Here is a 21,480-nt window from a genome sequence, read left to right as displayed (position 1 = left end):
GGAGTACATTTGAATACCTTAGAGTTAAAAAGACTGAGTACCCACGTTCCACACATTCATTAATGCATGGCCTAGTCCCACGGTCAGGGTTGGGAAGGGGGGGAAATCAAAGATAGTAGTGCTACAGATGCAGCATGCTCAACCCCCAGAAGGGAATGTCTGGTATTTTCTCTAGCCAGTTAAGCAACAGCACTGGGAGTTCTTTATTGTTGAAAACAACTGGAAAGAGGACCTCCAGGGATGGGGAGGTCTGAAGTGGAGGAGGAAGACAGAGGACAGAGCTCCCCTAGGGAGGCAGAATCTCTACATATAAAATGTAATTCTAATATCAGTGCAAAGGAGCAGTGAACATGCCAACTGAGTGTTAAGAAAATGCAACAGATAGAACAGATCCCCCAATTATGCTTCTAGAGACTGAGAGCAATTGCTCTCCCAATTATCAAGAGGATTGGTACACTAAGAATCTCCAGCACTGTGTGAGGTAGGCAAGACATGTAAACGTAATTTAACTTCTGCTCTTCCTCAGTCTCACACACACAGTTTTAATTCCTTCTCCCCACCCTACTGATATGCTTAGCAGAGCCCATCCAGAAGTTAGATTCTTACAGCTGCCTGGACTAACCAGCTAACTCCTTGCAGTGGGGCAGATGAAACTGCAAAGTGTGTGTCATTAGGCTCTTGGGAGTTGAAGAATGATAACACAGCACTAGGAACAGATTAACTTTGGAGAGATTTGGAGTTTAAAATAGAAAAGAACAGGTTTTATATGGAATCTATTGAATTATGGCAAGATACCAGCAGCCATTATTCATAACTATTTTTAAGGGACCACACCCAACCCGAAAGTACAAAATGCAGCTAAACACTATCGTTTTCAGCTGCAACTATCCCATGCAGGGGCTTCTTTTACAGCAATGAAAACACTTAATATCTTATTAGCAGTACTGAAGCTGCAACAAACTCTGCTAGTTAGAGCTATTAAAGATCCAGTTTCAATGTAAACTAGTGTTTAGAAGGGAAAAAGTCAGTTGATCTAGTAGTCAAGGCTTCTTCTGTACTGTTGTGTGAGTAATGACTGTGCTAACTGTAATGCAGTTTGAGATGTTTGCATAAATAGAGAGCCTAAGTGAAGTTTGGTTTTCAAGAAAGGTCCAAGTTGTTAGCAGACCAGTAGTTTAATGAGGCATGCTAAGATTATACAGCTGTGCAAGTGTTTCAGCAAGTTATCAGCACACAAAAAATAAGATTTTTCAACACTGAATAAAGCCAAGAATAATTTTTTAAAAGGCTCATGCAAACACTTTTTAGTCAGAAACTTGAAAGGTCACATGCATTGTGTGGAGATCTGGGTGCACCCTGTGCAGAAGGGCAGGCTGACAGACATGGCCAAAACTAAAGAGATCAATTAATGTAATAAGAACGGCCATACTGGGTCAGACTAAAGGTCCATCTAGCCCAGTATCCTGTCTTCTGACAGTGGCCAATGCCAAGTGCCCCAGAGGGAATGAACAGAACAGGTAATCATCAAGTGTTCCATTCCTTGTCGCCCATTCTCAGCTTCTGGCAAACAGAGGCTAGGGACATCATCGCTGCCCACCCTGGCTAATAGCCATTGATGGACCTATCCTTCATTTATTTATCTAGTTCTTTTTTGAACCTTATTATAGTCTTGGCCTTCACAACATCCTCTGACAAGGAGTTCCACAGACTGACTGTGCACTGTGTGAAAAAATACTTCCTTTTGTTTGTTTTAAACCTGCTGCCTATTAATTTCATTTGGTGACCCCTAGTTCTTGTGTTATGAGAAGGAGTAAACAACACTTCCTTATTTACTCTCTCCACACCAGTCATGATTTTATAGACCTCTGTCATATCCCCCCTTAGTTGTCTCTTTTCCAAGCTGAAAAGTTCCAGTCTTATTAATCTCTCCTCATACGGAAGCCGTTCCATAGCCCTAATCATTTTTGTTGCCCTTTTCTGAACTTTTTCCAATTGCAATATATCTTTTTTTGAGATGGGGCGACCACATCTGCACACAGTATTCAAGATGTGGGTGTACCATGGATTTATACAGAGGCAATAAGATATTTTCTGTCTTCTCATCTATCAGTTTCTTAATGATTCCCAACATTCTGTTCGCTTTTTTGACTGCCGCTGCACATTGAGTGGATGAGAACTATCCACCATGACTCCAAGATCTCTTTTTTGAGTGGTAACAGCTAATTTAGACTCCATCAGTGTGTGTGTGTGTGTGTGTGTGTGTGTGTGTGTGTGTGTGTGATATAGATAGATAGATAGATAGAATGTACACCTCTACCCTGATATAACGCTGTCCTTGGGAGCCAAAAAAAAATCTTACCGCGTTATAGGTGAAACCGCATTATATCGAACTTGCTTTGATCCGCCAGTGCACGCAGCCCTGCCCCCCTGGAGCGCTGCTTTACCGCGTTATATCCGAATTCGTGTTATATCGGGGTAGAGGTGTATATACGTATAGTAATAAGCTATGCTTGCTCACTATAGGTATGTCTGCACTGCAAAGAAAGGTGGGATCTTAATGTGAGTTAGCTTGTTGGCTAACTCACATTAAAATAGCAGTGAAGACACAGCAACTCTGCTCTTAACTCAGGTTAGCAGCTCAAATTCAATCCCCTAACAGGCTTTAACTCAAGCTGCTAAACTGAGTTAAAGGCAGAGTTGCTGTCTCTTCACTGCTATTTTAACCTGAGTTACCACCCCCTGCCCTTTTTTGTTTTGCTTTGTTCTTTTGCAATGTAGACATAACCCTAACCAATGGGAGTGTGGAGCCGGTGCACGGGGCGGGGGCAGCACACAGAGCCCCATGGCTCCCCCACCTAGGAACCGGACCTGCTGGCCACTTCTGGGGTGCAGCGCGGTGCCAGGATAGGTAGGGACTAGCTTGCCTTAGCCCCGTAGCACTGCCAACCAGATTTTTAACGGCCCGGTCGGCAGTGCTGACCGGAGCCACCAGGGTCCCTGTTCCAGTCAAAAACCAGACACCTGGCAACCGTACCAGGCCCTCCAAGAGAGATGCTCCACAGGGAGCAGCCTTCCCCTCCCCATGACACACACACACACACCCCGCCCCTTATCTGGGGCAAGGCACTATCCACAAAGTTCAAAGAACCCAATTTTGCAATCATCTTGAAACAGTGAAGTTCATACTGACACACAGCATAAAGGACAGCACGCTGTTAATCACAGCCTGCCATAAGTGAGATTAACACCACCTGCTAACCAACCACACCTTCCAACTCTACTTCCAACAATGGGGGGGATATACAATCAAAATTGGGGGGGGGGGGGGGAGTGAAACTATAACAAAAAACTAAAAACTATCTGCAATGACAACAGAAGCCAATAAAGAATCAAAATTTGCTGACTTACCAAAGAGATCTCCTTAGTCCATGGGTTCTGTGTGTGGCGCGGGGATGTTGGGAGGGTGGGGGGTAGGAAGATGATGGTCACAATCCCCATGGGGGCCCAAAACAAGTTAAGGGGAGGTCATGAACACCCTGTCTTTATGACTAGATAAAGGGGAGAAGAGTCCTGAAGCTTTTTTGTTTTAATACGTGGTATGGAAAAGGTTGAGAACCACTGTCCTGGCATGTCTCTCCATGTAGTAACTGAAGGCAAATGCTGACTTTTTAAAACGGCAGCCACGGCAGCACATTCATTTCTCAGATTATTTATCCACCTTGAAGTTCTCAGTCCACAGCAGATCATAAAGCATCTCTTACTAGGTTCTTTTTCTCTAATCCACACATAATTCTGTAACTTGTATACTGAATTGAGTTGTGTACTAGAAAATTCCATTCCTAAATAAGCTATTGCTCCCATAAACAATACCTGTAATCACAAGTCTTCTCCACATGGCCATCACTCCTAATAAAACCCTGTCCCTTCACAAAATATCACAAGGGTAGCAAAGTCACATGTATTACCAGCAGCAGGGTTGGGGAGGTTTATTATACTGAATACACCTCACTAAAATTGGTTTTCAGTGCTGAGAAAGTCTGTTGGAGTTTCCCTTTTTAACAAACCCCCTTCCAGAATTACACCAACATGATGCCGACAAAAAACAACAGAACACACACCAAATACACACTACAACCTTGTTCAGTCGAAAGACTGCAAAGATTGAAGACTCTAGATCAGTGGTTCTCAACCAGGGGTCCGGGGCCCCCCTGGGGGGCCACGAGCAGGTTTCAGGGGGTCCACTAAGCAGGGCCAGCATTGACTTGCCGCAGGGGGCTGAAGCCCAGGGCCGCGAGCCTTGTCACCCAGGGCTAAAGCCTGAACAACTTAGCTTCATGGGGCGCCCTGTGGCATGGAGACCGGGCAGTTGTCCTGCTTGCTAGCCCCCAACGCTCATCCTGGCTTTTATATGCAGAAAAACAGTAGTTGTGGCACACATGGGCCGGGGAGTTTTTATAGCATGTTGGGAGGGCCTCAGAAAGAAAAAGTTTGAGAACCCCGGCTCTAGAAGACTTTGGCAGTCTGACTTCCCATCAGGTGTTACATGTTAAATTAACATCCTCCCCCACGCACTAGACACATCTGCAGTTCAAGACATTTTACATTTGGACTTTACAAAATTAAATTAATTCCTTGCCAAAGTTCTATAAGTTATTAAAAGGTCACCCAAAAAGAAAAACTCTGGTTATGAAGGATTCTGGACAGACTGTAAGACATGAATATGCACATCAGAATATCTGTCACATCTAACGATAAACATTTCAGCCATGCTATTTTCTGTTTTCACAATACCTTATACTTCAAGGGAGAAGAAAAACAGAGGGCTCAGTCCTCTGAGAGCCTTCAAGAGGACTCAGGCGACCAGGACCTTGCAGGATCAAGCCCCCATGGACTGAACGAACAGTAACGTACCTTTTGATCTTCTGTGAACTCCGAGTTGTTGTGTTGAGACTGGGCCTCTTTCTGGAGATGTCTTGCTAATCTGGATGGGGAAAGAGGGGGGAGGAGTATTAAATATTTTCTGTAGATTGGGAACAACATACTGAATCCCATGGTGCTGTCTTCAGAAAACATGTTAGCTAGAAGTTTTGTAGACTGTTGTGCTTGCATATTCCTAATATTCAAAACCCTTAACTGTGGACATTGTATTGACAAACACATGATCACACCAGACAGTTAAACAAGACGTACAGGAGATCTACAAAAGGTAAGAGTGGGATTGCATCTTTTTATGATGTATAAGGACCACCTAAAACTTTCTAATATGAAAAACAAGCACAACTTTTATTTAGAAATACAGGTTTTGTTTACCCTGGATAATTCTGTAATGACTAGAAAACTCCTGAAACTAAAGCATCACAAGAGTCAAAGTAACAATTTTTACTCTAACTTTATTAACACCTATTTAACTCTAATTACAGACATTCTGGAGAAGAGATGTCTGTTGAAGATTCAATATGCCAACTCCCTCAGTTAAGATGACTGATTATCAAGACACAAGAGGTCTTCCAGAAAAAGCAGATTTTACATCCCTGAGAGGTCTAAAGTAAAAACAAGCAAACACTTTTCAGAAGCACCTTTCAGGCCTCCTATATATAATAAAGGAGCAAAATGAGGATTTGTGCATGTCATAGTAGAAGGGACTGGCAAAATCACTTGCTTAACAGAAGTGGTCTTCTCATGAAGCTGGAGCAGAACTGGACTGGTTACATTTGGGGATACTTTAGACAAACTCCTGCCTTGAGAGCCCTCCAATGAAGGTGGTCACTTGGATAGGTTTCATTGTACTTTAAATATCAAGTATTAAAACAAGTTTAATATTAATATCTATCATACAATCAAAAGACTGTCACACTTCAGTGCAGATACAACTGTGTAGCCCCTCAGAATGCACTATCAGAAATTAGGAGACCAGAGTTCTTCTCTTGAATTGACGACTGACTCATTGTGACACATTGGCTAAGTCATTTAACTTCTCTGGACCTCAGTTTCCCCATTTATCAAGCAAGGGCGGTAATTACCAGTCTCTGTAAAGCACTTTGACCCTTGGTTGGAAAGCACCAAGTGCAAAATATGCATTTATTTGATTTCATCATATTTTAACAAATTGGATATTGTTTAAAATGCTAATTTTCTTGATAAAACTGATAGAGTAAGGCTCATAAAAGCCAATGCCATCTGCTAATGGGCAAGAAACATTAACAGGTCTATCCGCTATCATAAAGCATGAGAGTCATGGAATTTAATTAAGCCAAGGAAGAAAAAAAGCATTGTTACTTATATAGAAGAGAACTTCTAGGAATCTGGGGTATAGCCCTGACAATACCATACACAGGAGGACTTGATTCTTTGAACAAGGGAGCACATTTTGAACTTGTTCCCTCTCCAGTTTTGTGAGTGGCATTTCTAAATTTCCTTTGTTAATTTAAAAAAAAAAAAAAAGTTAAAGATACCCAAAGTGAGAACAAAACATTCTGTTTGACCCGAAACAAGGTGGTTGGAGGGGAGGGGGGGGGGGGCATTTCTTTTTGCTAGGAAAATCAAAATATTTTTGTTTTGGGTCAATCTGGAATGATTTTTTTTTCCAGTTCAGCCAGAAAACTTAAAAATCTATTATTTGCACAGCTCTATTCATTTACTATTGGAGAGAGGGTGCCAACATTAATCCTAATGGTCTTTTTGTTTAACTTAATGCTTTTCTAATGTGGCTGTTTTTACAGATGTCACATGTTAACAAGACCCTTACTCTCTCTGCAGCTCAGTTTTCTCATCTGTGAAATGGGGACAATGATACCTACCCTCCTTTATAAAACACTGAAATCTATGGATGAAAAACTCTATAAGAGCGAAGTATTATTTTTATATGGATGAACTGTTACTTTCCAAAATCTTTTCAGAGGTTAAACTTTTAATCCTGTTCTAACACAGCAACTGACATCCCTCCATTCTAATGAGGTAAGAGGTATTAGAGCACAGGTTTATAATTTCAATTTGGAAACAAGATGCATGAAAAAGCTTTTAGAGGCAGTTTCCTCAAAGATCTATGGGAGAACAAAAACTCATTACAAATTTGCAATAAGTTACTGACAAGGAATTATTGGGATTGCATTCCACGTGAACTTGAAATAGAATCACAAACTTTCTTTTAAAAAAATCCAATATATCAGCTCTTCTGAAGTTTCTGTAGAAGTAGAATTACAGAATTGGGTATATGAAAGGGAAAGAAATATCTCCCCACAACTGCTTATCATTCTGAAAGGTCATTTAGGAAACTTTTTGGAGGAGAAAAACCTAGAGAAATTCAAAAGCTCATTCTTGATTCATCTCTCACATGCATACTGTACTTGCTAGTAAGGAAGACTTCATTGGTACCAGATTCCAAAAACCTTAGTTTTTGTAAAGTGTATCTTCCTCAGTAAGAAACATAATATTGAAAAGGCAAAACCTAGTTTTTAGGGTAAACACCAATCCTTCTACAAGTTCCAATTTAAAAACTGTATTTGGGAGGAGGGGGAGAATGGATGACTCAGGAGATTAGAATTGGGATGTAGTGACTTTCATTGTCCTTCCAACCTTGGCTTAGGTCATTTGTGACCAAAAATTGCCAGCATTAAATGGCTGTTCAGCAAAGAGTCTGATCATCTCAGTCAGACTCCCAGTGAATCAGTTTAACACAAAACACCCTGCAATTTATACCAAGACACTCTTGTTGGCAGTCTCAGTAAAAAAATATCCAAGGACTGAATGGGCCCTGGATCCTCACACTCCTAGACATGGTCCTTTCAGAACAGGGTTGAGATACATTGGCAGGAGAATGTGTGGACGAAGCTTGCACTTTTGCTTATTGTATTGGTCCTGTTCTAGGAATAGAGACTTGGGCTGTTAGTCCAAACACTAACACACACGGAACATACCTGAACACTGCAAATGTGGTTTGTTAGTTATTCTTGGATTACCTTTAAAATTTTAATTGCCAAAAAGAAAGGAATAGGTCTATAAGCCACATTGTCCTTCTCCCCCATTCAGCATCTACTTTCCTGAATCAAGAACATACAATTTGAGAGAGAGATTGGATGCAGAGTATTTAATTTAGGAGTATAAGCTTCTTGAGGCGGGGACTGATGTCCTCTGTGTAGCATTGAGTGTCCCAGTGGACCTTTATAAATGAAAAATAATGCAATGGTCACATGCCAGACTTCAGCATTTGATGACAGCAAGAGCATTCCAGTAGAAAAAACTGGGCATTTTCTTACCACCCCAATTTTTTGTTTTTAGGATGTTAATGTAGTGCTCATGTAAGGTGTCTGACTGATAACATGAACTGTGGAAACGCAGATTTTCCCAAGCCCAGGTCACCCAGAAGGGGCCATTTTCCAGCAGTCAGAAGGTAATTTAATTTACACTGCTCATTGACAAAATAAAAACAAAGGAGGAAATAAGGATTCCACAAATATGTGAGGGATGTAAATGTTACAGAGGCAGAGTATTTATTTAAGGGTACTACTTGAGGTATAACTAAATGTAGTGGGATGAAATTTTAAAGAGGAACACTACACGTTTTCCCTTGTTGCATAGCAGGAGGAAAAGAGTCCTGACAATTAGATCATGGAAATTTGACAAAGCATTTTGTAGCGGGGTGGTTACCCGCTCCTGCCCTGTGGGGCTTGAAACTGCCTAGGAGAGGGCTGTGGCTGGGGTAAGAAGCCTGATTGGGGGAAAGCTCAGCTGGGGCCATGCCCCAATCAGGCCCAGCTGGCCCCTATAAAAGGCTGTGAGCCAGAGGCCCAGGCAGTCTCCCTCTGCCTGTAGAGAGAGAAGGGCCTGGCTGCAAGGTGCCAAGAAGGAAACCTAGATTGGAGCAGGGCTGGGGAAAGGCCTAGGGAGCCGGGGAGCTCCAGCCTAGGAAAGCCCCAGGCTGCAGGCCTGGTAAGGCCCATTAGGTATTGGGTTGCAGGGGGCAGCCCATGGGTAGGCAGAGGCAGCAGGTCCGAACCCCCTTTGCCTATGATGAGTGGCTTACACTGCAATCCGCCCCAGTGAGTGGGGAGGCTAGATGGGGAATGGCAGTAGCCGAACACTGAGGCGAAGTGGGGATAGTGGGTGGGGGTTCCCCGGGAGGGGGAAGACCCTGAGGCTGTGAGGGGTTACTGCCAGAGGGGCAGCACCCCAGGTAAACGGGGACCCCGGGGGGGGGGACACGGGGCCAGCAGTAAGTGGATCACCGGCCTGCAGAGGGCGCTCCAGATGCTGGGAGAGCTAATTCCCTGAGGACGACCAGCAGGAGGCGCCGCAGGGGTAAGTCCAACCCCTTACAATTTGAAGGTGTGCTCTAGGGAATGATTCTGCATCGGGAGATGGACTGATAGAAGCTAGAGATGGAAAAAACCTATTTGTTCAATGATTCTACACCACATTTCAGCTCATGAGGAACGATGAGAATTAAGGTACAACTCCTAAAGATTGCATTGTTACAAAGCACCTTCAGATCTTGCTATGGGACACTGGCCTGCAACACACATCCTTGTGGCCCTTGAGGTGCATTGTTTCAATCACCCAGACTAAAGTGGTTCAAAACATGTACCTATAACAGTCTTTATCCCTATATCCACTCCTTTTTCAAGGGTATGATAAATTTTGTACAATGAAATCTGTGCCTTGTAAACTAATCTGAAAACTCATAATTTGCTAATCTTTATTGTCCTGGTAAAATGTGTGGCAACATTGTATGTAAAGTTAAGATGTCTACTGTATGATGTTATTAAGGGCTTGTCTACACTTGCAAGTTTTTTTGATGAAACTAATATTGCCAAGGGGGGGGGGGGGGGAGGAAATCGACAAAAGCGAAGTCGCCAAACCAGGTCTACATTTGCTCCCTCTGTCGACATATCGTGTCCGTATTTGAGGCACCTTTGTCGACAGCGAGAGCAATGGACTGTGGGTATGTATCCCACAGTGCCTGGCGACACCATCCGTCGCTAGGTGTTATGGGAATGCGGAAACAGAGCGCGGCGCATCCTGGGATGTGCAAAATGTACCATCATGCACCGCTTTGTCCCACCCCTCTGTCTTCCTTTCGCGGCGTTTTTCCAACTGTCATTTTTTTGTAGTGCGCGCCAGCATCTACAATATGAGAGGATGGATCCCGCACTTCTCTCCTATGCGCTGTTAGCTGTCGTGAGGACATCGCGCATGGCAGCACAGTTAGGGTTAGCAGAGGATGAATTGCAGGCACCCGAGTGCAATATGGACGGCAGCAACTTATCCGTGCTTTGTGCATTCACAGAGCAGCTACATATGGTAGACAGTCGCTTTTGGGCTAGGGAAACAAGCACTGATTGGTGGGATTGCACTGTCATGCAGGTGTGGAATGACGACCAGTGGGTACAGAACTTTAGGATGCGCAAAGCAGCCTTCATGGAGTTGTGCTGAGCTGTCTCCAGACCTGCAGTGCAAGGACACCAGATTGAGAGCTGCCCTTCCGGTAGAGAAGCGTGTTGCAATTGCTGTGTGGAAGCTTGTGAATCCAGACTGCTACCAGTCAGTTGCAAATCAACACATTCCAATTTTAGCACCAGACCACCTTGCCTCTGAATACATCAATAGGAAGGGATACTTCTCCATGGTGTTGCAGGCGCTTGTGGATCACCAGGGGCATTTCACAGACATAAATGCAGGCTGGTCTGGAAAGGTGCATGACACACGCATCTTCAGGAACAATGGCCTGTACAGAAAGCTGCAGGTGGGGACTTTCTTTCCAGACCACGAGTTCACAGTGGGGGGGATGTGGAAATGCCCATAGTAATATGGGGAGACCCGGCTTATCCCTTACAGCCCTGGCTCATGAAACGTTACACAGGGCACCTGGACAGCAGCAAGGAGCGTTTTAACAACAGGCTGAGCAAGTGCCACATGGTAGTCAAATGTGCCTTTGACTGTTTGAAAGCTCGCTGGAGGGGTCTCAATGGCAGGCTAGACCTTACTGAGGATAATATTCCTGTGGTCATAGCCACATGCTGCACTTTGCATAATCTGTGTGAATCTAAGAGTGAAATGTCTGCTCAGGTGTGGAGCACTGAGGCAGAGCGCTTGGCTGCACAGTTTGAACAGCCAGATGCTAGGGTTGTCAGAGGAACCCAGAGGGCTGCTATTAACATCAGAGAGGCTTTGAGGAACCACTTTGACAATGAGGGGCAGTAACACGTCTGCTTTGGAGTTACCTCCCTGTTGCATCCATGTACAATTTTGGGGCCCAAGATCCGTGCAACACAATGCTTTAGAAGCCTGTTCCCGAGAGTGAATTTATTGGGATACACTTTTGTAGAACACAGAATAAAAACACTGTACCTTTAAATACCTTAGCCTTTATTTATTGTTAAAGGATAAAACCACACAACTGTGTGTAGCTCCAGCTATCATTGTGCAAGCTCTGAGGGGGTGGAGTGATGGGGAAACTCAGGAGTGCTGTGAAGTGAAAAGGAATGTGTGGGCATAGAGGGGGGTGGGAAAGAATTGTGCATCTGCTGCAGTGGCGCTCCAACTCGGATCTGCTCAGTCTGCAGCTGTATCAATGACTTGAGCATCTCTGTCTGATCCGCCATAACTTTTATCATCCGCTCTGTCACTTGCCTAGCAAAAGCAGCACTCTCTTTTCTGTCCTGCCTTTCGGCTTCCCAACACCCTTTCCGTTCCCTGGTCTGTCTGTCATCGCGCTGTAGAACCTCGCGGAACATGTGTTCTTTGCTGAGCCTAGGTTTTTTTCTTATCTGCCGCAGCCAGTCCACAGGGGTGCGTGATGTGTTCTTCAAGGTCTGTGCTGAACAGAAGAGGGATTGTTACATTCAGGCAAACGACTGAAACATTTTAGTAAAAAGGGCATTTTGCTAATAGAAATCACTTTCTCTCTGAGACTCTATGCAGGAACACAGCTCCGCGAGCACCCCAATCATGATGAGTTTCGGGAATGGGGGGAAGGCGGTTGTGCGTACGGACAAAAAGGTCACAGCTTGCAGGGCAGCTTTGCAGGGAACTCATCCTAAAGTTATCCCACACTTTTTCGCAAGCGGCCAACCTGCTGGCTGACATCTCCCTGCTGAGGCTGACCAGAGAAACCAGGACTCAGCTGCTGAATGGTTGCGGCTTTCACCCCGGTCTATACGCAGCTCAGCTGTGCACCACGTTGGTCCCAGCTCCAGTGATTGCTAAATGGCATGGTATAGTTTCCTACAATGGGGGAATTAACAAGGCTGCAATCCCTTGGAATCTGCGGCAAAGGATTAGCAAGTACCTCTTGGAAACTTTCCAGAGCCTCTCTCTGGAGGATTCCCTGCAGGTCTCGATGTCCATCGACATCCTGATTGGCCATGCAGATTAGGTACACAGGGCAATGTCCAGCTCACAGAAAACATTACCTGCCTCCCACTTTTAAATTCCCTACACAAGCCACAGCAACTTACCCGGAGTCTCATCTGCTTCTCGCTCCCCGCTGAGCACTTCTGGAGTGGAGAAAAGTTCCTGGCTGCCTGGCCCACCAGGCGACCCCACTGGGAGCACCACATCTTCAATCACAATTTCAGCCTCCGGGTTACTCCCTCTTTCAGCTGCATGCAAAGTATCCACAGGGCAATCCGTGATGGAGGTGGGGGTCACCAACGAGGATGGCATTCAGCTCCTTATAGAAACGGCACGTCTTACGTGCACCACCGGAGCAATGGTTTGCTTCCTGCGTCTTATGGTACACCTGCCTCAGCTCCTTTATGTTCGCTCTGCACTGCTGCATGTCCCGATCATAGCCCTTTTCACACAAGCCTCAAGAAATTTGCCCATGTGTCCCAATTCCTGCGGGTCACTCGCAGCTGCTACTGAACAGACTCCTCTCCCCATATACTGATCAGATCCAACAACTCAGCGGTGGTCCAAGCGGGAGCACGTTGGTGTGATAGCCAGCCATGCTCACCTGGGAAGCTCCTCTGGGAAGCCAGCAAGCAGGAAATGAGATTTAAAAGGCCCGGGCCTTGCAAGGGGGAGGGGCAGGTTGGCTGCAGGGCAGTGGAATTCAAACCGCTGACCAGAGCGGCATCATGGGAATTGTGGGATACTTTCTGGAGGCCAATAAAATCATGTCTACACTGGCTGTTTGTCAACAAAGGGAGGGGAAAAGACAAGTCTCTCGCAGGGGTGGAAGTTTTTTGTTGCCAAAAGTAGGGGGTTTTTTCGAAAAAAAGTGACCTTGCAGTGTGTACGCTATCACTGTTTTGTCGCCAAAAGCCAGTTTTTGGCGACAAAACTTGCAAGTGTAGACAAGCCCTAAGACATATTCCAAATCTGGGGAAGCAGCCACAAACCAGTTCCTCAGAGACAAAAAGCAAACTGACGCCTCAGCCAGGTGTCAATGAAATCAAATGGACCATCACCTGGTTAAGTGGCCATTCTTTGGCAGGAAAAAGGGGGTGAGCAAAAAATTTACATCTTTCCCATTCCCACAGACTGTCTCCTGAACCCCATCTGGAGACGATTCTCAAAGAAGAGGAAGAGGTATAAGAATGGGGAACAGATGCCCCAAAATTTCCTCCCTTTCTCAATCCACAGCAGCCACAACATCTGAGGGGGAAAAGTAACAGCTTTGGACTCATGGAGGGATCCTGTCTGAAAGGAATTCTGCCAGTAGGACTACTGAAGCATGTGGTGAGAGAGACCTTTTGCTTTCTAAGTGAGATTAATTTACCTTTAATTTCTTTGTAACCAATTGTGACTTTTATGCCTCATTACTTGTAATCACTTAAAATCTATCTTTCTGTAGCTAAACTTTGTTTATCTAAACCAATGTGCTTGGATTGAAGGGTTTGCGAAACTCCATTTGACATAACGGGATTTGTGCATATCATTTTCTATTGATAAAATGATGGACTTTATATGAGCCTGTTGTCGTCCAGGAGAGGGCCGGGCAGTACAAGAGACACATTTCTAGGGGCAAGTCTGGGACTGAGAATTTGCTGGTTTGCTCTGCAATGTAATTAAAGAGTGGCTGGCCATATCTCATAGTATAGCTGGGAGTACTTACATGCTGTAGGTTGTGTATGAGTGGACCAGGAGTGGTTGCTCTCACAGTGAAGCAGTGTAAAAGGCACCCCGGGTTAGAGAATTGAGGGGACAGCTGTTCAACAATCCAGATTATACCTTGGGTAATGCCACAGAATCCCTTGTGGGGTCCGATTAATTAAGTCTTTCTACAAAGTGTAACTCAGTTTAGTAGTCGACCCAGTTCACACCCATTCCAGGTCCATATAACAGTCCTGGTCAGCTTTCTTGCCCCTGTTCAGGAGGCCCCTTTATGGAGTTGGGGTTGTACTCTAAACAGTTACTCTCTTATGCCAGGAATCCCCTGCTTTCCTCCCTGGAGGTGAGGTGTAACTTAGGTCAGCTGTAGGGCATTAGCAAGTTTCTTCTTCAGCTGCCTTCTTTTCCTCAATTAGTCCTCAGTTCTCAGAGAATTCAGCACCAGCCTTCTCCTGCTGGTATGTGCCATGCTGTGAAGGAAGAGGCAGCATATACACTATCTTCCTTCTTCCAGCTTATCCCCAATTGGTGAGGGGAGCCTTGTCCCCTTCCTCCCTCCCCCCCCCCCCCCACACACACTCCAATGCTCCTGGCCTTGGGTCCTTAAAGAAATAACTGATTTTCTCCAAAACACTTAATTCCCGGGACTGCTTCCTCTCTACCAACACCCTCTTCTTTCCTAGGTCTTTGCAATCATCAAAACCTTCCAAAATCTTAATGGGCCATTTCAGGTGACACGGGTTGGGCTGACCCCTAGGCACCACCATGCATAAGGGGTAGACTACCAGATCCTTAATCATTATACAAACGTCACTGGAACAGGGATTCACAGAGATGCTCACTCAAGTTGGATGGGGAGGTGGAGGGGCAAAATATACTCAGAGCAGCACCAAACATATTAACCTCTTTTTTAAAAATGAAGCAAGCAAGGTACATGGGGCTTTAATTTTTGCTCTAAGCAAACTGGGAAATTAATGCCCTTCACAACCTGGAGCCACTTTCACAAACCAGTACTAAACTTTTGTGTTTAAAAAAACAAAACAAAAAAAACAACAAAAACTAGCTCTAGGCTATACTGCCAGTAGAGGAAACCTGGCTTAATGAAAGTCAATGCAGGCTTTATAGCAGCAATCAGACCCCCTCCCTCCCCCGCAAAGGTGATGGGGCTAGGAGGAGAGTAGCAGCTGGTGCAGTAAGTAGTAACTACATGTTCTCTGATGTTGGAGATTAAATGCAGGCAAGGATGGGCTGAAACTGTATTGGATAGCTTAGTTGACATTTGCTCCTCTCATCATCACATGCTGAGTGGAGACTCCACCCATAATCAAAGAGAGAGGAGCATCAAGGGGTTGGATTGGAAAGTTACAGTAAGCAAACAGCCCAAGAAAGTGAAAGGAAACTAAAGGGCATTTTGAAGAGAATCCATGGGAAGAGCTACAATTTCCTTCCAGTAAGGAAGGAAAAAATTAAACAAATGGAGCTTCGGTGTCAATTGTTGTGATTCCCTATAAATAAAAGGGCACCAAAACAACAACAGTACTCAACATTTTTCCAGCTCCTTCCATCTGGGATTTTCCCATAACTTACACTATTGAATGAATCCAGCTTTACAGCACTTGTGAGATATACATTATGCCATTCTACAGAGGTAGAAACAGAGGCACAGAAATTAGGTAACTTGCCACTGGAAGTCTGAACTCCCAGTTCTGTGTCTTAGGCTCAAGATGCTACAAATCAAAAACCCAGCAAGAGGACATGTGGAGTTGGAGTAGTTATTAAGTTCTTATAGCACCTTCCAACTAGAGGAGGGAAAAATAGCACAGCCACACAACACAGTGGTTTTAATCCCCCTTTTATAGACAAGGAAATGGAGGCAAAGAGAAGTCATGTGACTTACTCAAGGTCACACATGGCAGAAATAGAGCCCAGATCTACTGTCCCCGTGCTGTGCTTTAACCAGTGTGAAGATGCACTGTAGTACTAATTGTAATGATTTATAAAGAATTTATCCCCATAGCTGCTAGGCACTAAGCCACCCACAACAGGCAGCATTGTAGAACCACTGCTGTTGATTATAGAAGTATCAGCACAACCATCTTTCCATTTGTCAGAAATTTAAGAAAGAAAATAAGTAAAAGCATCTTGCATCATACTCTAAAGTTTGCTCTATTTGAGCTGCCCAGGGAAGAGGATTCCAAGGATAAGGGGTCTTTAATTGAGAAGGCCCTGATGACAATGCACAGGTCTTCCAGCCTACCTGAACTGCTGGGATGGTTCAAGAGATGGTCACTCAGACAGCCTGTCCTTGTCCATTCAGGGCCCTACCAACACTTTGCATTGCTTTTGGAAGTGCAGGAAGTCCACGCAAAGACCTGACCACATGTTCACAGACACTTGCAGGAGGCAAGCAGTTGTTTTGCCCCATAAGAATGGCCATACTGGATCAGACCAATGGACCACCTAACCCAGTATCCTGTCTTCCAAACGCAGCCAGTGCCAAATGCTTCAGAGGGAATGAACAGAACAGGGCAATTTCAAGGGATCCATCCCCTGTTGTCCACTCCCAACTTCTGGCAGTTGGAGGTTTAGGGACACCCTGAGCATAGGGCTGTGTCCCTGACCATGTTGGCTAATAGTCATTAACAAGTCCATGAACTTCTCTAGTTCTTTTCTGAACCCACCAACAGCACTAAAACCATGCTATGAGCCAGCTTGTACTCAGGAAGCCATTATGCAATGCCAGAAAGCTTGCCAGTGACCACCCCATCTCCAACCTCCACTTCCTGGGTAAATTGATACCATCGGAGCTAGTCAACTTCAGCCAACTGCGACAACTTAGATAGACCCCTTCTAATCTGGCTTCAGACTAGGGTTTGACATGCAACAGCATTAAACCATGCTGATATCTCCTTAGGCTAAAAACAGGTCCAAATATCCATCTAGTGCTGTTATTTATTAGCAGCCTGCATGGGACTGATCAAGAGATGCTACTAACCTGCCTGTAGTGCCTAGAAGAGGTGAAGTCTCTTGTTAAACTGGCTTTGATCTTTCCTATGAAAGATCAGAGGACTGCAATGGGACCCTTTTCCTCCTCATGAAAGGTCCCCTCTTTGGGGTTCTTCAAGGCTCATGCCTGTCACTTCTCTTATTCAGCACATAAAAGCACTGAGAGATCATCCGCAGATGTGGACTGCACTGTCACCAACATGTTGATGACACCCAGCTGTATGTTTGTACACTTGTGTTAGAAAATGAGTCTCCTGTTACAAATCAGAAAGAAATAAGAGTGCATGTGGAAGACACCTGCTTCAGCTCAGTCCTGATCAAAAAGTGAAGCTGGTGAGAAGGGAGTAGTAATTAGAGGTGAGGTTCTCAAACTGGATTGGTCTGCAGAATTAATTATTTTACAACCCAAGCAGTAGGAAGATAGGTACTCTCAGACCCTGCACCCTCATAAAGCGACCTCAGAGTGAAAAAGCCTGGAGAAACCTTCACTTAGGGAAACTGATAGGAAGTGTGATACCACCCTCTACTGAGATTTTCTGTTCTCAGATTGCCAAGATGATTTCAAACTTTCAGGTTATGGTTGACTCTTTTTTCCTTATGGATGTCCACATAACAATAACTATTAGAAACACCTTCTTTTACTTTCACCAGGTGAAGGAACTCTACCCCTTTTCAAGTACTGCGCTAGCCCCAGAGCTCCTTATTTTCCTTCCCATCCCAAGGTTTGATTATTACAATACCCTGTCATTATTCAGAAGGCCAACAGCAAACCAAACAGTTCAACTTGTGTCACCCCAATTGCTAAGTGGAGAGAGGTGATGACAGCACAAAACATCAGTGTTTTATAACTTATTCTGATTTACAAGCCTAATTTCAGATTCAGAGTCTTGGCCCTTGTCTTCCTAACTCATTTAGGATTTTGATCAGGCTATCTCAGAAACCACCTCTTTTGTGATCTTTCTCTGAGAATACTATGAATGATGGAGCACAAATGTGAACCTGAAGGATTTTCTAGGCAACAGGCCTCTTAGGAAATTCACCATCCCATGATCAAACTGAGCCCAAGGTCTCCAACCTTCAAATCACAGTGCAAGATTCTTCTCTTTTGGTAGGCATTTTCCTAACAGCCAAACTGTGGTGCAGCCCAACCAATCAACTGTCCAGATACTGTTACTGTATGGAGTGCTTTAAAATACAATATAGAGCAAAAGAGAGGGGGGCTTTTAGTGGCAGGATGAACTTGCCCAGCACTGAGACCTCTCCAAGTTTAAGGAATTAACTCATCGAAGAGTCGCTGTTGTCCACCCCTGCAGGATTTCACAGGCAGTCACCACCATTAGATCAATGGTGCATCAAAAAGTTGCTGATGGAACCAATATTAACAACCAGTTGAGTTTTTTCCATCAGTAGGAGGAGATCAACAACTGATGTCACTGCAGTCTGTTCTATACCCAGAAAAAGGGATCAAGGAAATCTACAGACTCAGAATATAGCTGGAATTGTCTCATAATTACCTTGATAACCTTTCTATCCACCTCCATCCCCCAAAAGGAAGTTAGAGACAGAGCAGTATTTGGCAAAGATTATTTTTGGGGGTTTTTGTTTGTTTGTTTGACATACATATATACACACACACACGATGATCAAAGGTCTAACCAGTGTTGCTGTGTGTGCTTGGCAGCTTGCCCTCTCAAGAGAGGCATTAACAACTGCAGCCAGTATCTGTCTCCCACCCCAAGGGTAGTTCCTCTTCTTTTATGGGGGAGCCTCCATGATGCAAATTGGACAGTAAGCCCTTTGCCCATGAAGATTGGGCTCTGTCCCCTGCCAAGTCAACAGTGGCTCAGACCTGCCAAAGAGCAGGGACTAGGCCCAGAGATGCCCCATCTGCTTCCTCCCAGGCCTGGTACCCACATCTCATACTTAACTATTGCTTCCAACAGCTGCTCCAGGCCATCCCCAAGTCCCATGCTCAGGTGTCACCTTCAGCTGCCCACACAGACTCCACCATATCCAGAGACTCCACCATATTAACAGACTAACATCCAAAGCAAGTCGACAGCCTCCCTAACTTCCCCAGATCCCCAACTCCAGAAGACAGACCCTTAACTCCCCCCCCCCCCAAAAATCCCACACACCACCCATACTCTAATCCCCAGGTTCTCAAACTGGAGGTCAGGACCCCTCAAGGGATCACTAGGTTATTACATGGGGGGTCATGAGCTGTCAGCCTCCACCCCAAACCCCACTGTGCCTCCAGCATTTATTAAGGTGTTAAATATATATTAAAAAAGTGTTTTTAATTTATAAGGGGCACTCAGAGGCTTGCTAGCTGAAAGGGGTCACCAGTACAAAAGTTTGAGAACCACTGAGGTAATCACTGTCCCCAGCAGCCACCCAGCCTGACCACAGCCCCACCTCTGCCACCACAACTGGGAGAGACCAGCCGCAAGTGCCAGCCCCCGAGACAGCAGGGTCAGCAGACAGCATCAGGTGGGTATGTTATCCATTGCCAGGGCAGGGAGGGGCGCTGCTCAGATGGGAGCTGTCTCTCTGCCCACGTCCCTCACAGGGCACCTGACTTCTTGGACTGCGAGCGACAAGACCTTGCTTGGGGTGTACAGCGCCTGGCACGCCGGGGCCGGGCACTACTGAACCAGTCCCTTCTCCAGCCCCAGTGCCCGCGCCCAAGGCCCCTTCCCGCCCCCAGCCCATGCCGGCCCCAGCCCCAGCCAACGTCCCGCCGCCCGACTCCCAGCCGGTGTCCCGGCCCGGCCCCTCCCCGTTCTCAACCCCCAGCCAGTATCCCAGCCCCCTCTCCCCTTCCATCCCTGCCCGGCTCCGCTCCTGGCCCCCCGCCCGTGTCCCGGCGCCGCCCCGCACTCACATCTGATACTCGTCTATCGCCTCCACCAGCTGCCCCCACGAGTCGAAGTCCGTTCCCTTCCTGAAGCTGGCGCCCCAGCGCTGCAGGAGGCTCCGAGCCGCCTCCGACATGGCCCCCGCACTAGGGCAGCATGCTCAGCCCGGGGCCGGCCATCACACGGGCGAGCCGCTCCCTCCAGCCCAGCAGCAGCACCAGCCGCCGACCAAGCCCATTTGCGGCTTCAACCGAACCTGGCGGCCGCCTCCACTCAGCCCCGCCCCCTCCCAGCGAGCTAGTCTGCGCCGGCCACACCCTCGGCCCCAACGGGCGGGTGCCGTTGCTAGCGAAGCAACCTCGCCCTAGTCCACGGCTCCAGGAAGACGGCGCAGACCCTTCCGCCTCGGTGCGTGTCATGGGACGGGAGGTCACGGGGTCAGTAGGCAACTCTGCTCGTCCTGGCCGGCCTCAAGTTTGGTGTCTGGTTGCTGGTAGCAGCGTCCTGCACCGTTCTTCTGAGCGGGGCTGCTCCAGCTGTTCCTGTGCGGGAACTCCCCAGTGCCAGGTGAGCGGCCGGTGCCTCCCCACATCTCCCGCAGCCTTCGCTGGGGTTGGCCTGCGCCTTTAGGCAGTAACGAGCCACCCCAGCTCCCAGTGCTGCTCAGAGCAAGGGTTGCGTTGTGGTGGTTATGGGGGGAAGTGTCCTGTGTATGTGAGTAGGGGGCTGTTCGTTGCTATTAGAGGGCGAGTCTCCTTGCAGTAGGAAACCAGTCTCCTCGCTGTCATTTTTTCCCTTTCATCTTCCTTTGTTTCCACGCTACAGAGGAATGTATTTAATAACCCTCGTTTCACGCACTCCCCTTTCCTCACTGGGGTCTATTTTCAGGCTGTGTTTAGACTCCTCTCTTGAGACAGGTGTGTTTCCCTGCCTGCATTTCGGAGACCCACTAGGCTTTCCCAGATCTATGTATATTTTAGTATCAGAGGGGTAGCCGAGTTAGTCTGGTTCTGTAAAAAGCACAGAGAGTCCTGTGGCACCTTTAAGACTAACAGATGTATTGGAGCATAAGCTTTCGTGGGTGAATGCCCACTTTGTCGGATGCATGTATTCACCCACAAAAGCTTATGCTCCAATACATCTGTTAGTCTTAAAGGTGCCACAGGACTCTCTGTTGCTATGTATATTTTAGTTGTTAAAGGTCTCAATCAGACTGCCCCCATAGGCCGATACAGTTGCTCCCCCAGGATGTCATGAGGAGCAAACACTACGTGCTAAGGAGTCTTCCCTTAAGTGGTCCCTGAAGGGTGGGACTGACTTGGAGAACCAATCGAGCCGTGTTTTATGCGCTTCTTATCTGTAGTGCTAGAGAGGGAACGGTTCAGACTAGCTGGTCTGGGTGAAGGTGTTGTACTTGTCAAGTCTTGCTTGGAACTAGTGCAATTGTAATGATAATAGGAGGCCATCTGTGTGGAGGAGGAGGAGCATTCCAGGCGCATACACCTGGTGGGAGTACTAACCGAGTATAAATATCACCTACACGGGGACTAAAACTCGGAAC

At 46.1% G+C, this 21,480-nt stretch overlaps 1 protein-coding gene across 1 annotated transcript in view; it reads right to left on the bottom strand.

Moving 5' to 3' along the window:
* The window catches only part of AIDA (axin interactor, dorsalization associated), a 50,113-nt gene extending 30,058 nt beyond the window's left edge, over nt 1-20,055 (bottom strand). Inside the window, exons 1-2 of the mRNA XM_065401681.1 lie at nt 19,946-20,055; nt 4,912-4,981 (exon numbers count right to left, since the gene is read on the bottom strand). Coding sequence (XP_065257753.1) covers nt 4,912-4,981; nt 19,946-20,055 — 180 coding nt within the window. The remainder of the gene's footprint in view (nt 1-4,911; nt 4,982-19,945) is intronic.
* Between the last annotated feature and the right edge of the window lie 1,425 nt (nt 20,056-21,480).

Source organism: Emys orbicularis, chromosome 3 (genome assembly GCF_028017835.1).
Source record: "Emys orbicularis isolate rEmyOrb1 chromosome 3, rEmyOrb1.hap1, whole genome shotgun sequence".
Taxonomy (NCBI): Eukaryota; Metazoa; Chordata; order Testudines; family Emydidae; genus Emys; species Emys orbicularis.
The sequence above is the reverse complement of the archived record's forward strand: the minus strand, read 5'-3'. Positions and strand labels throughout refer to the sequence as shown.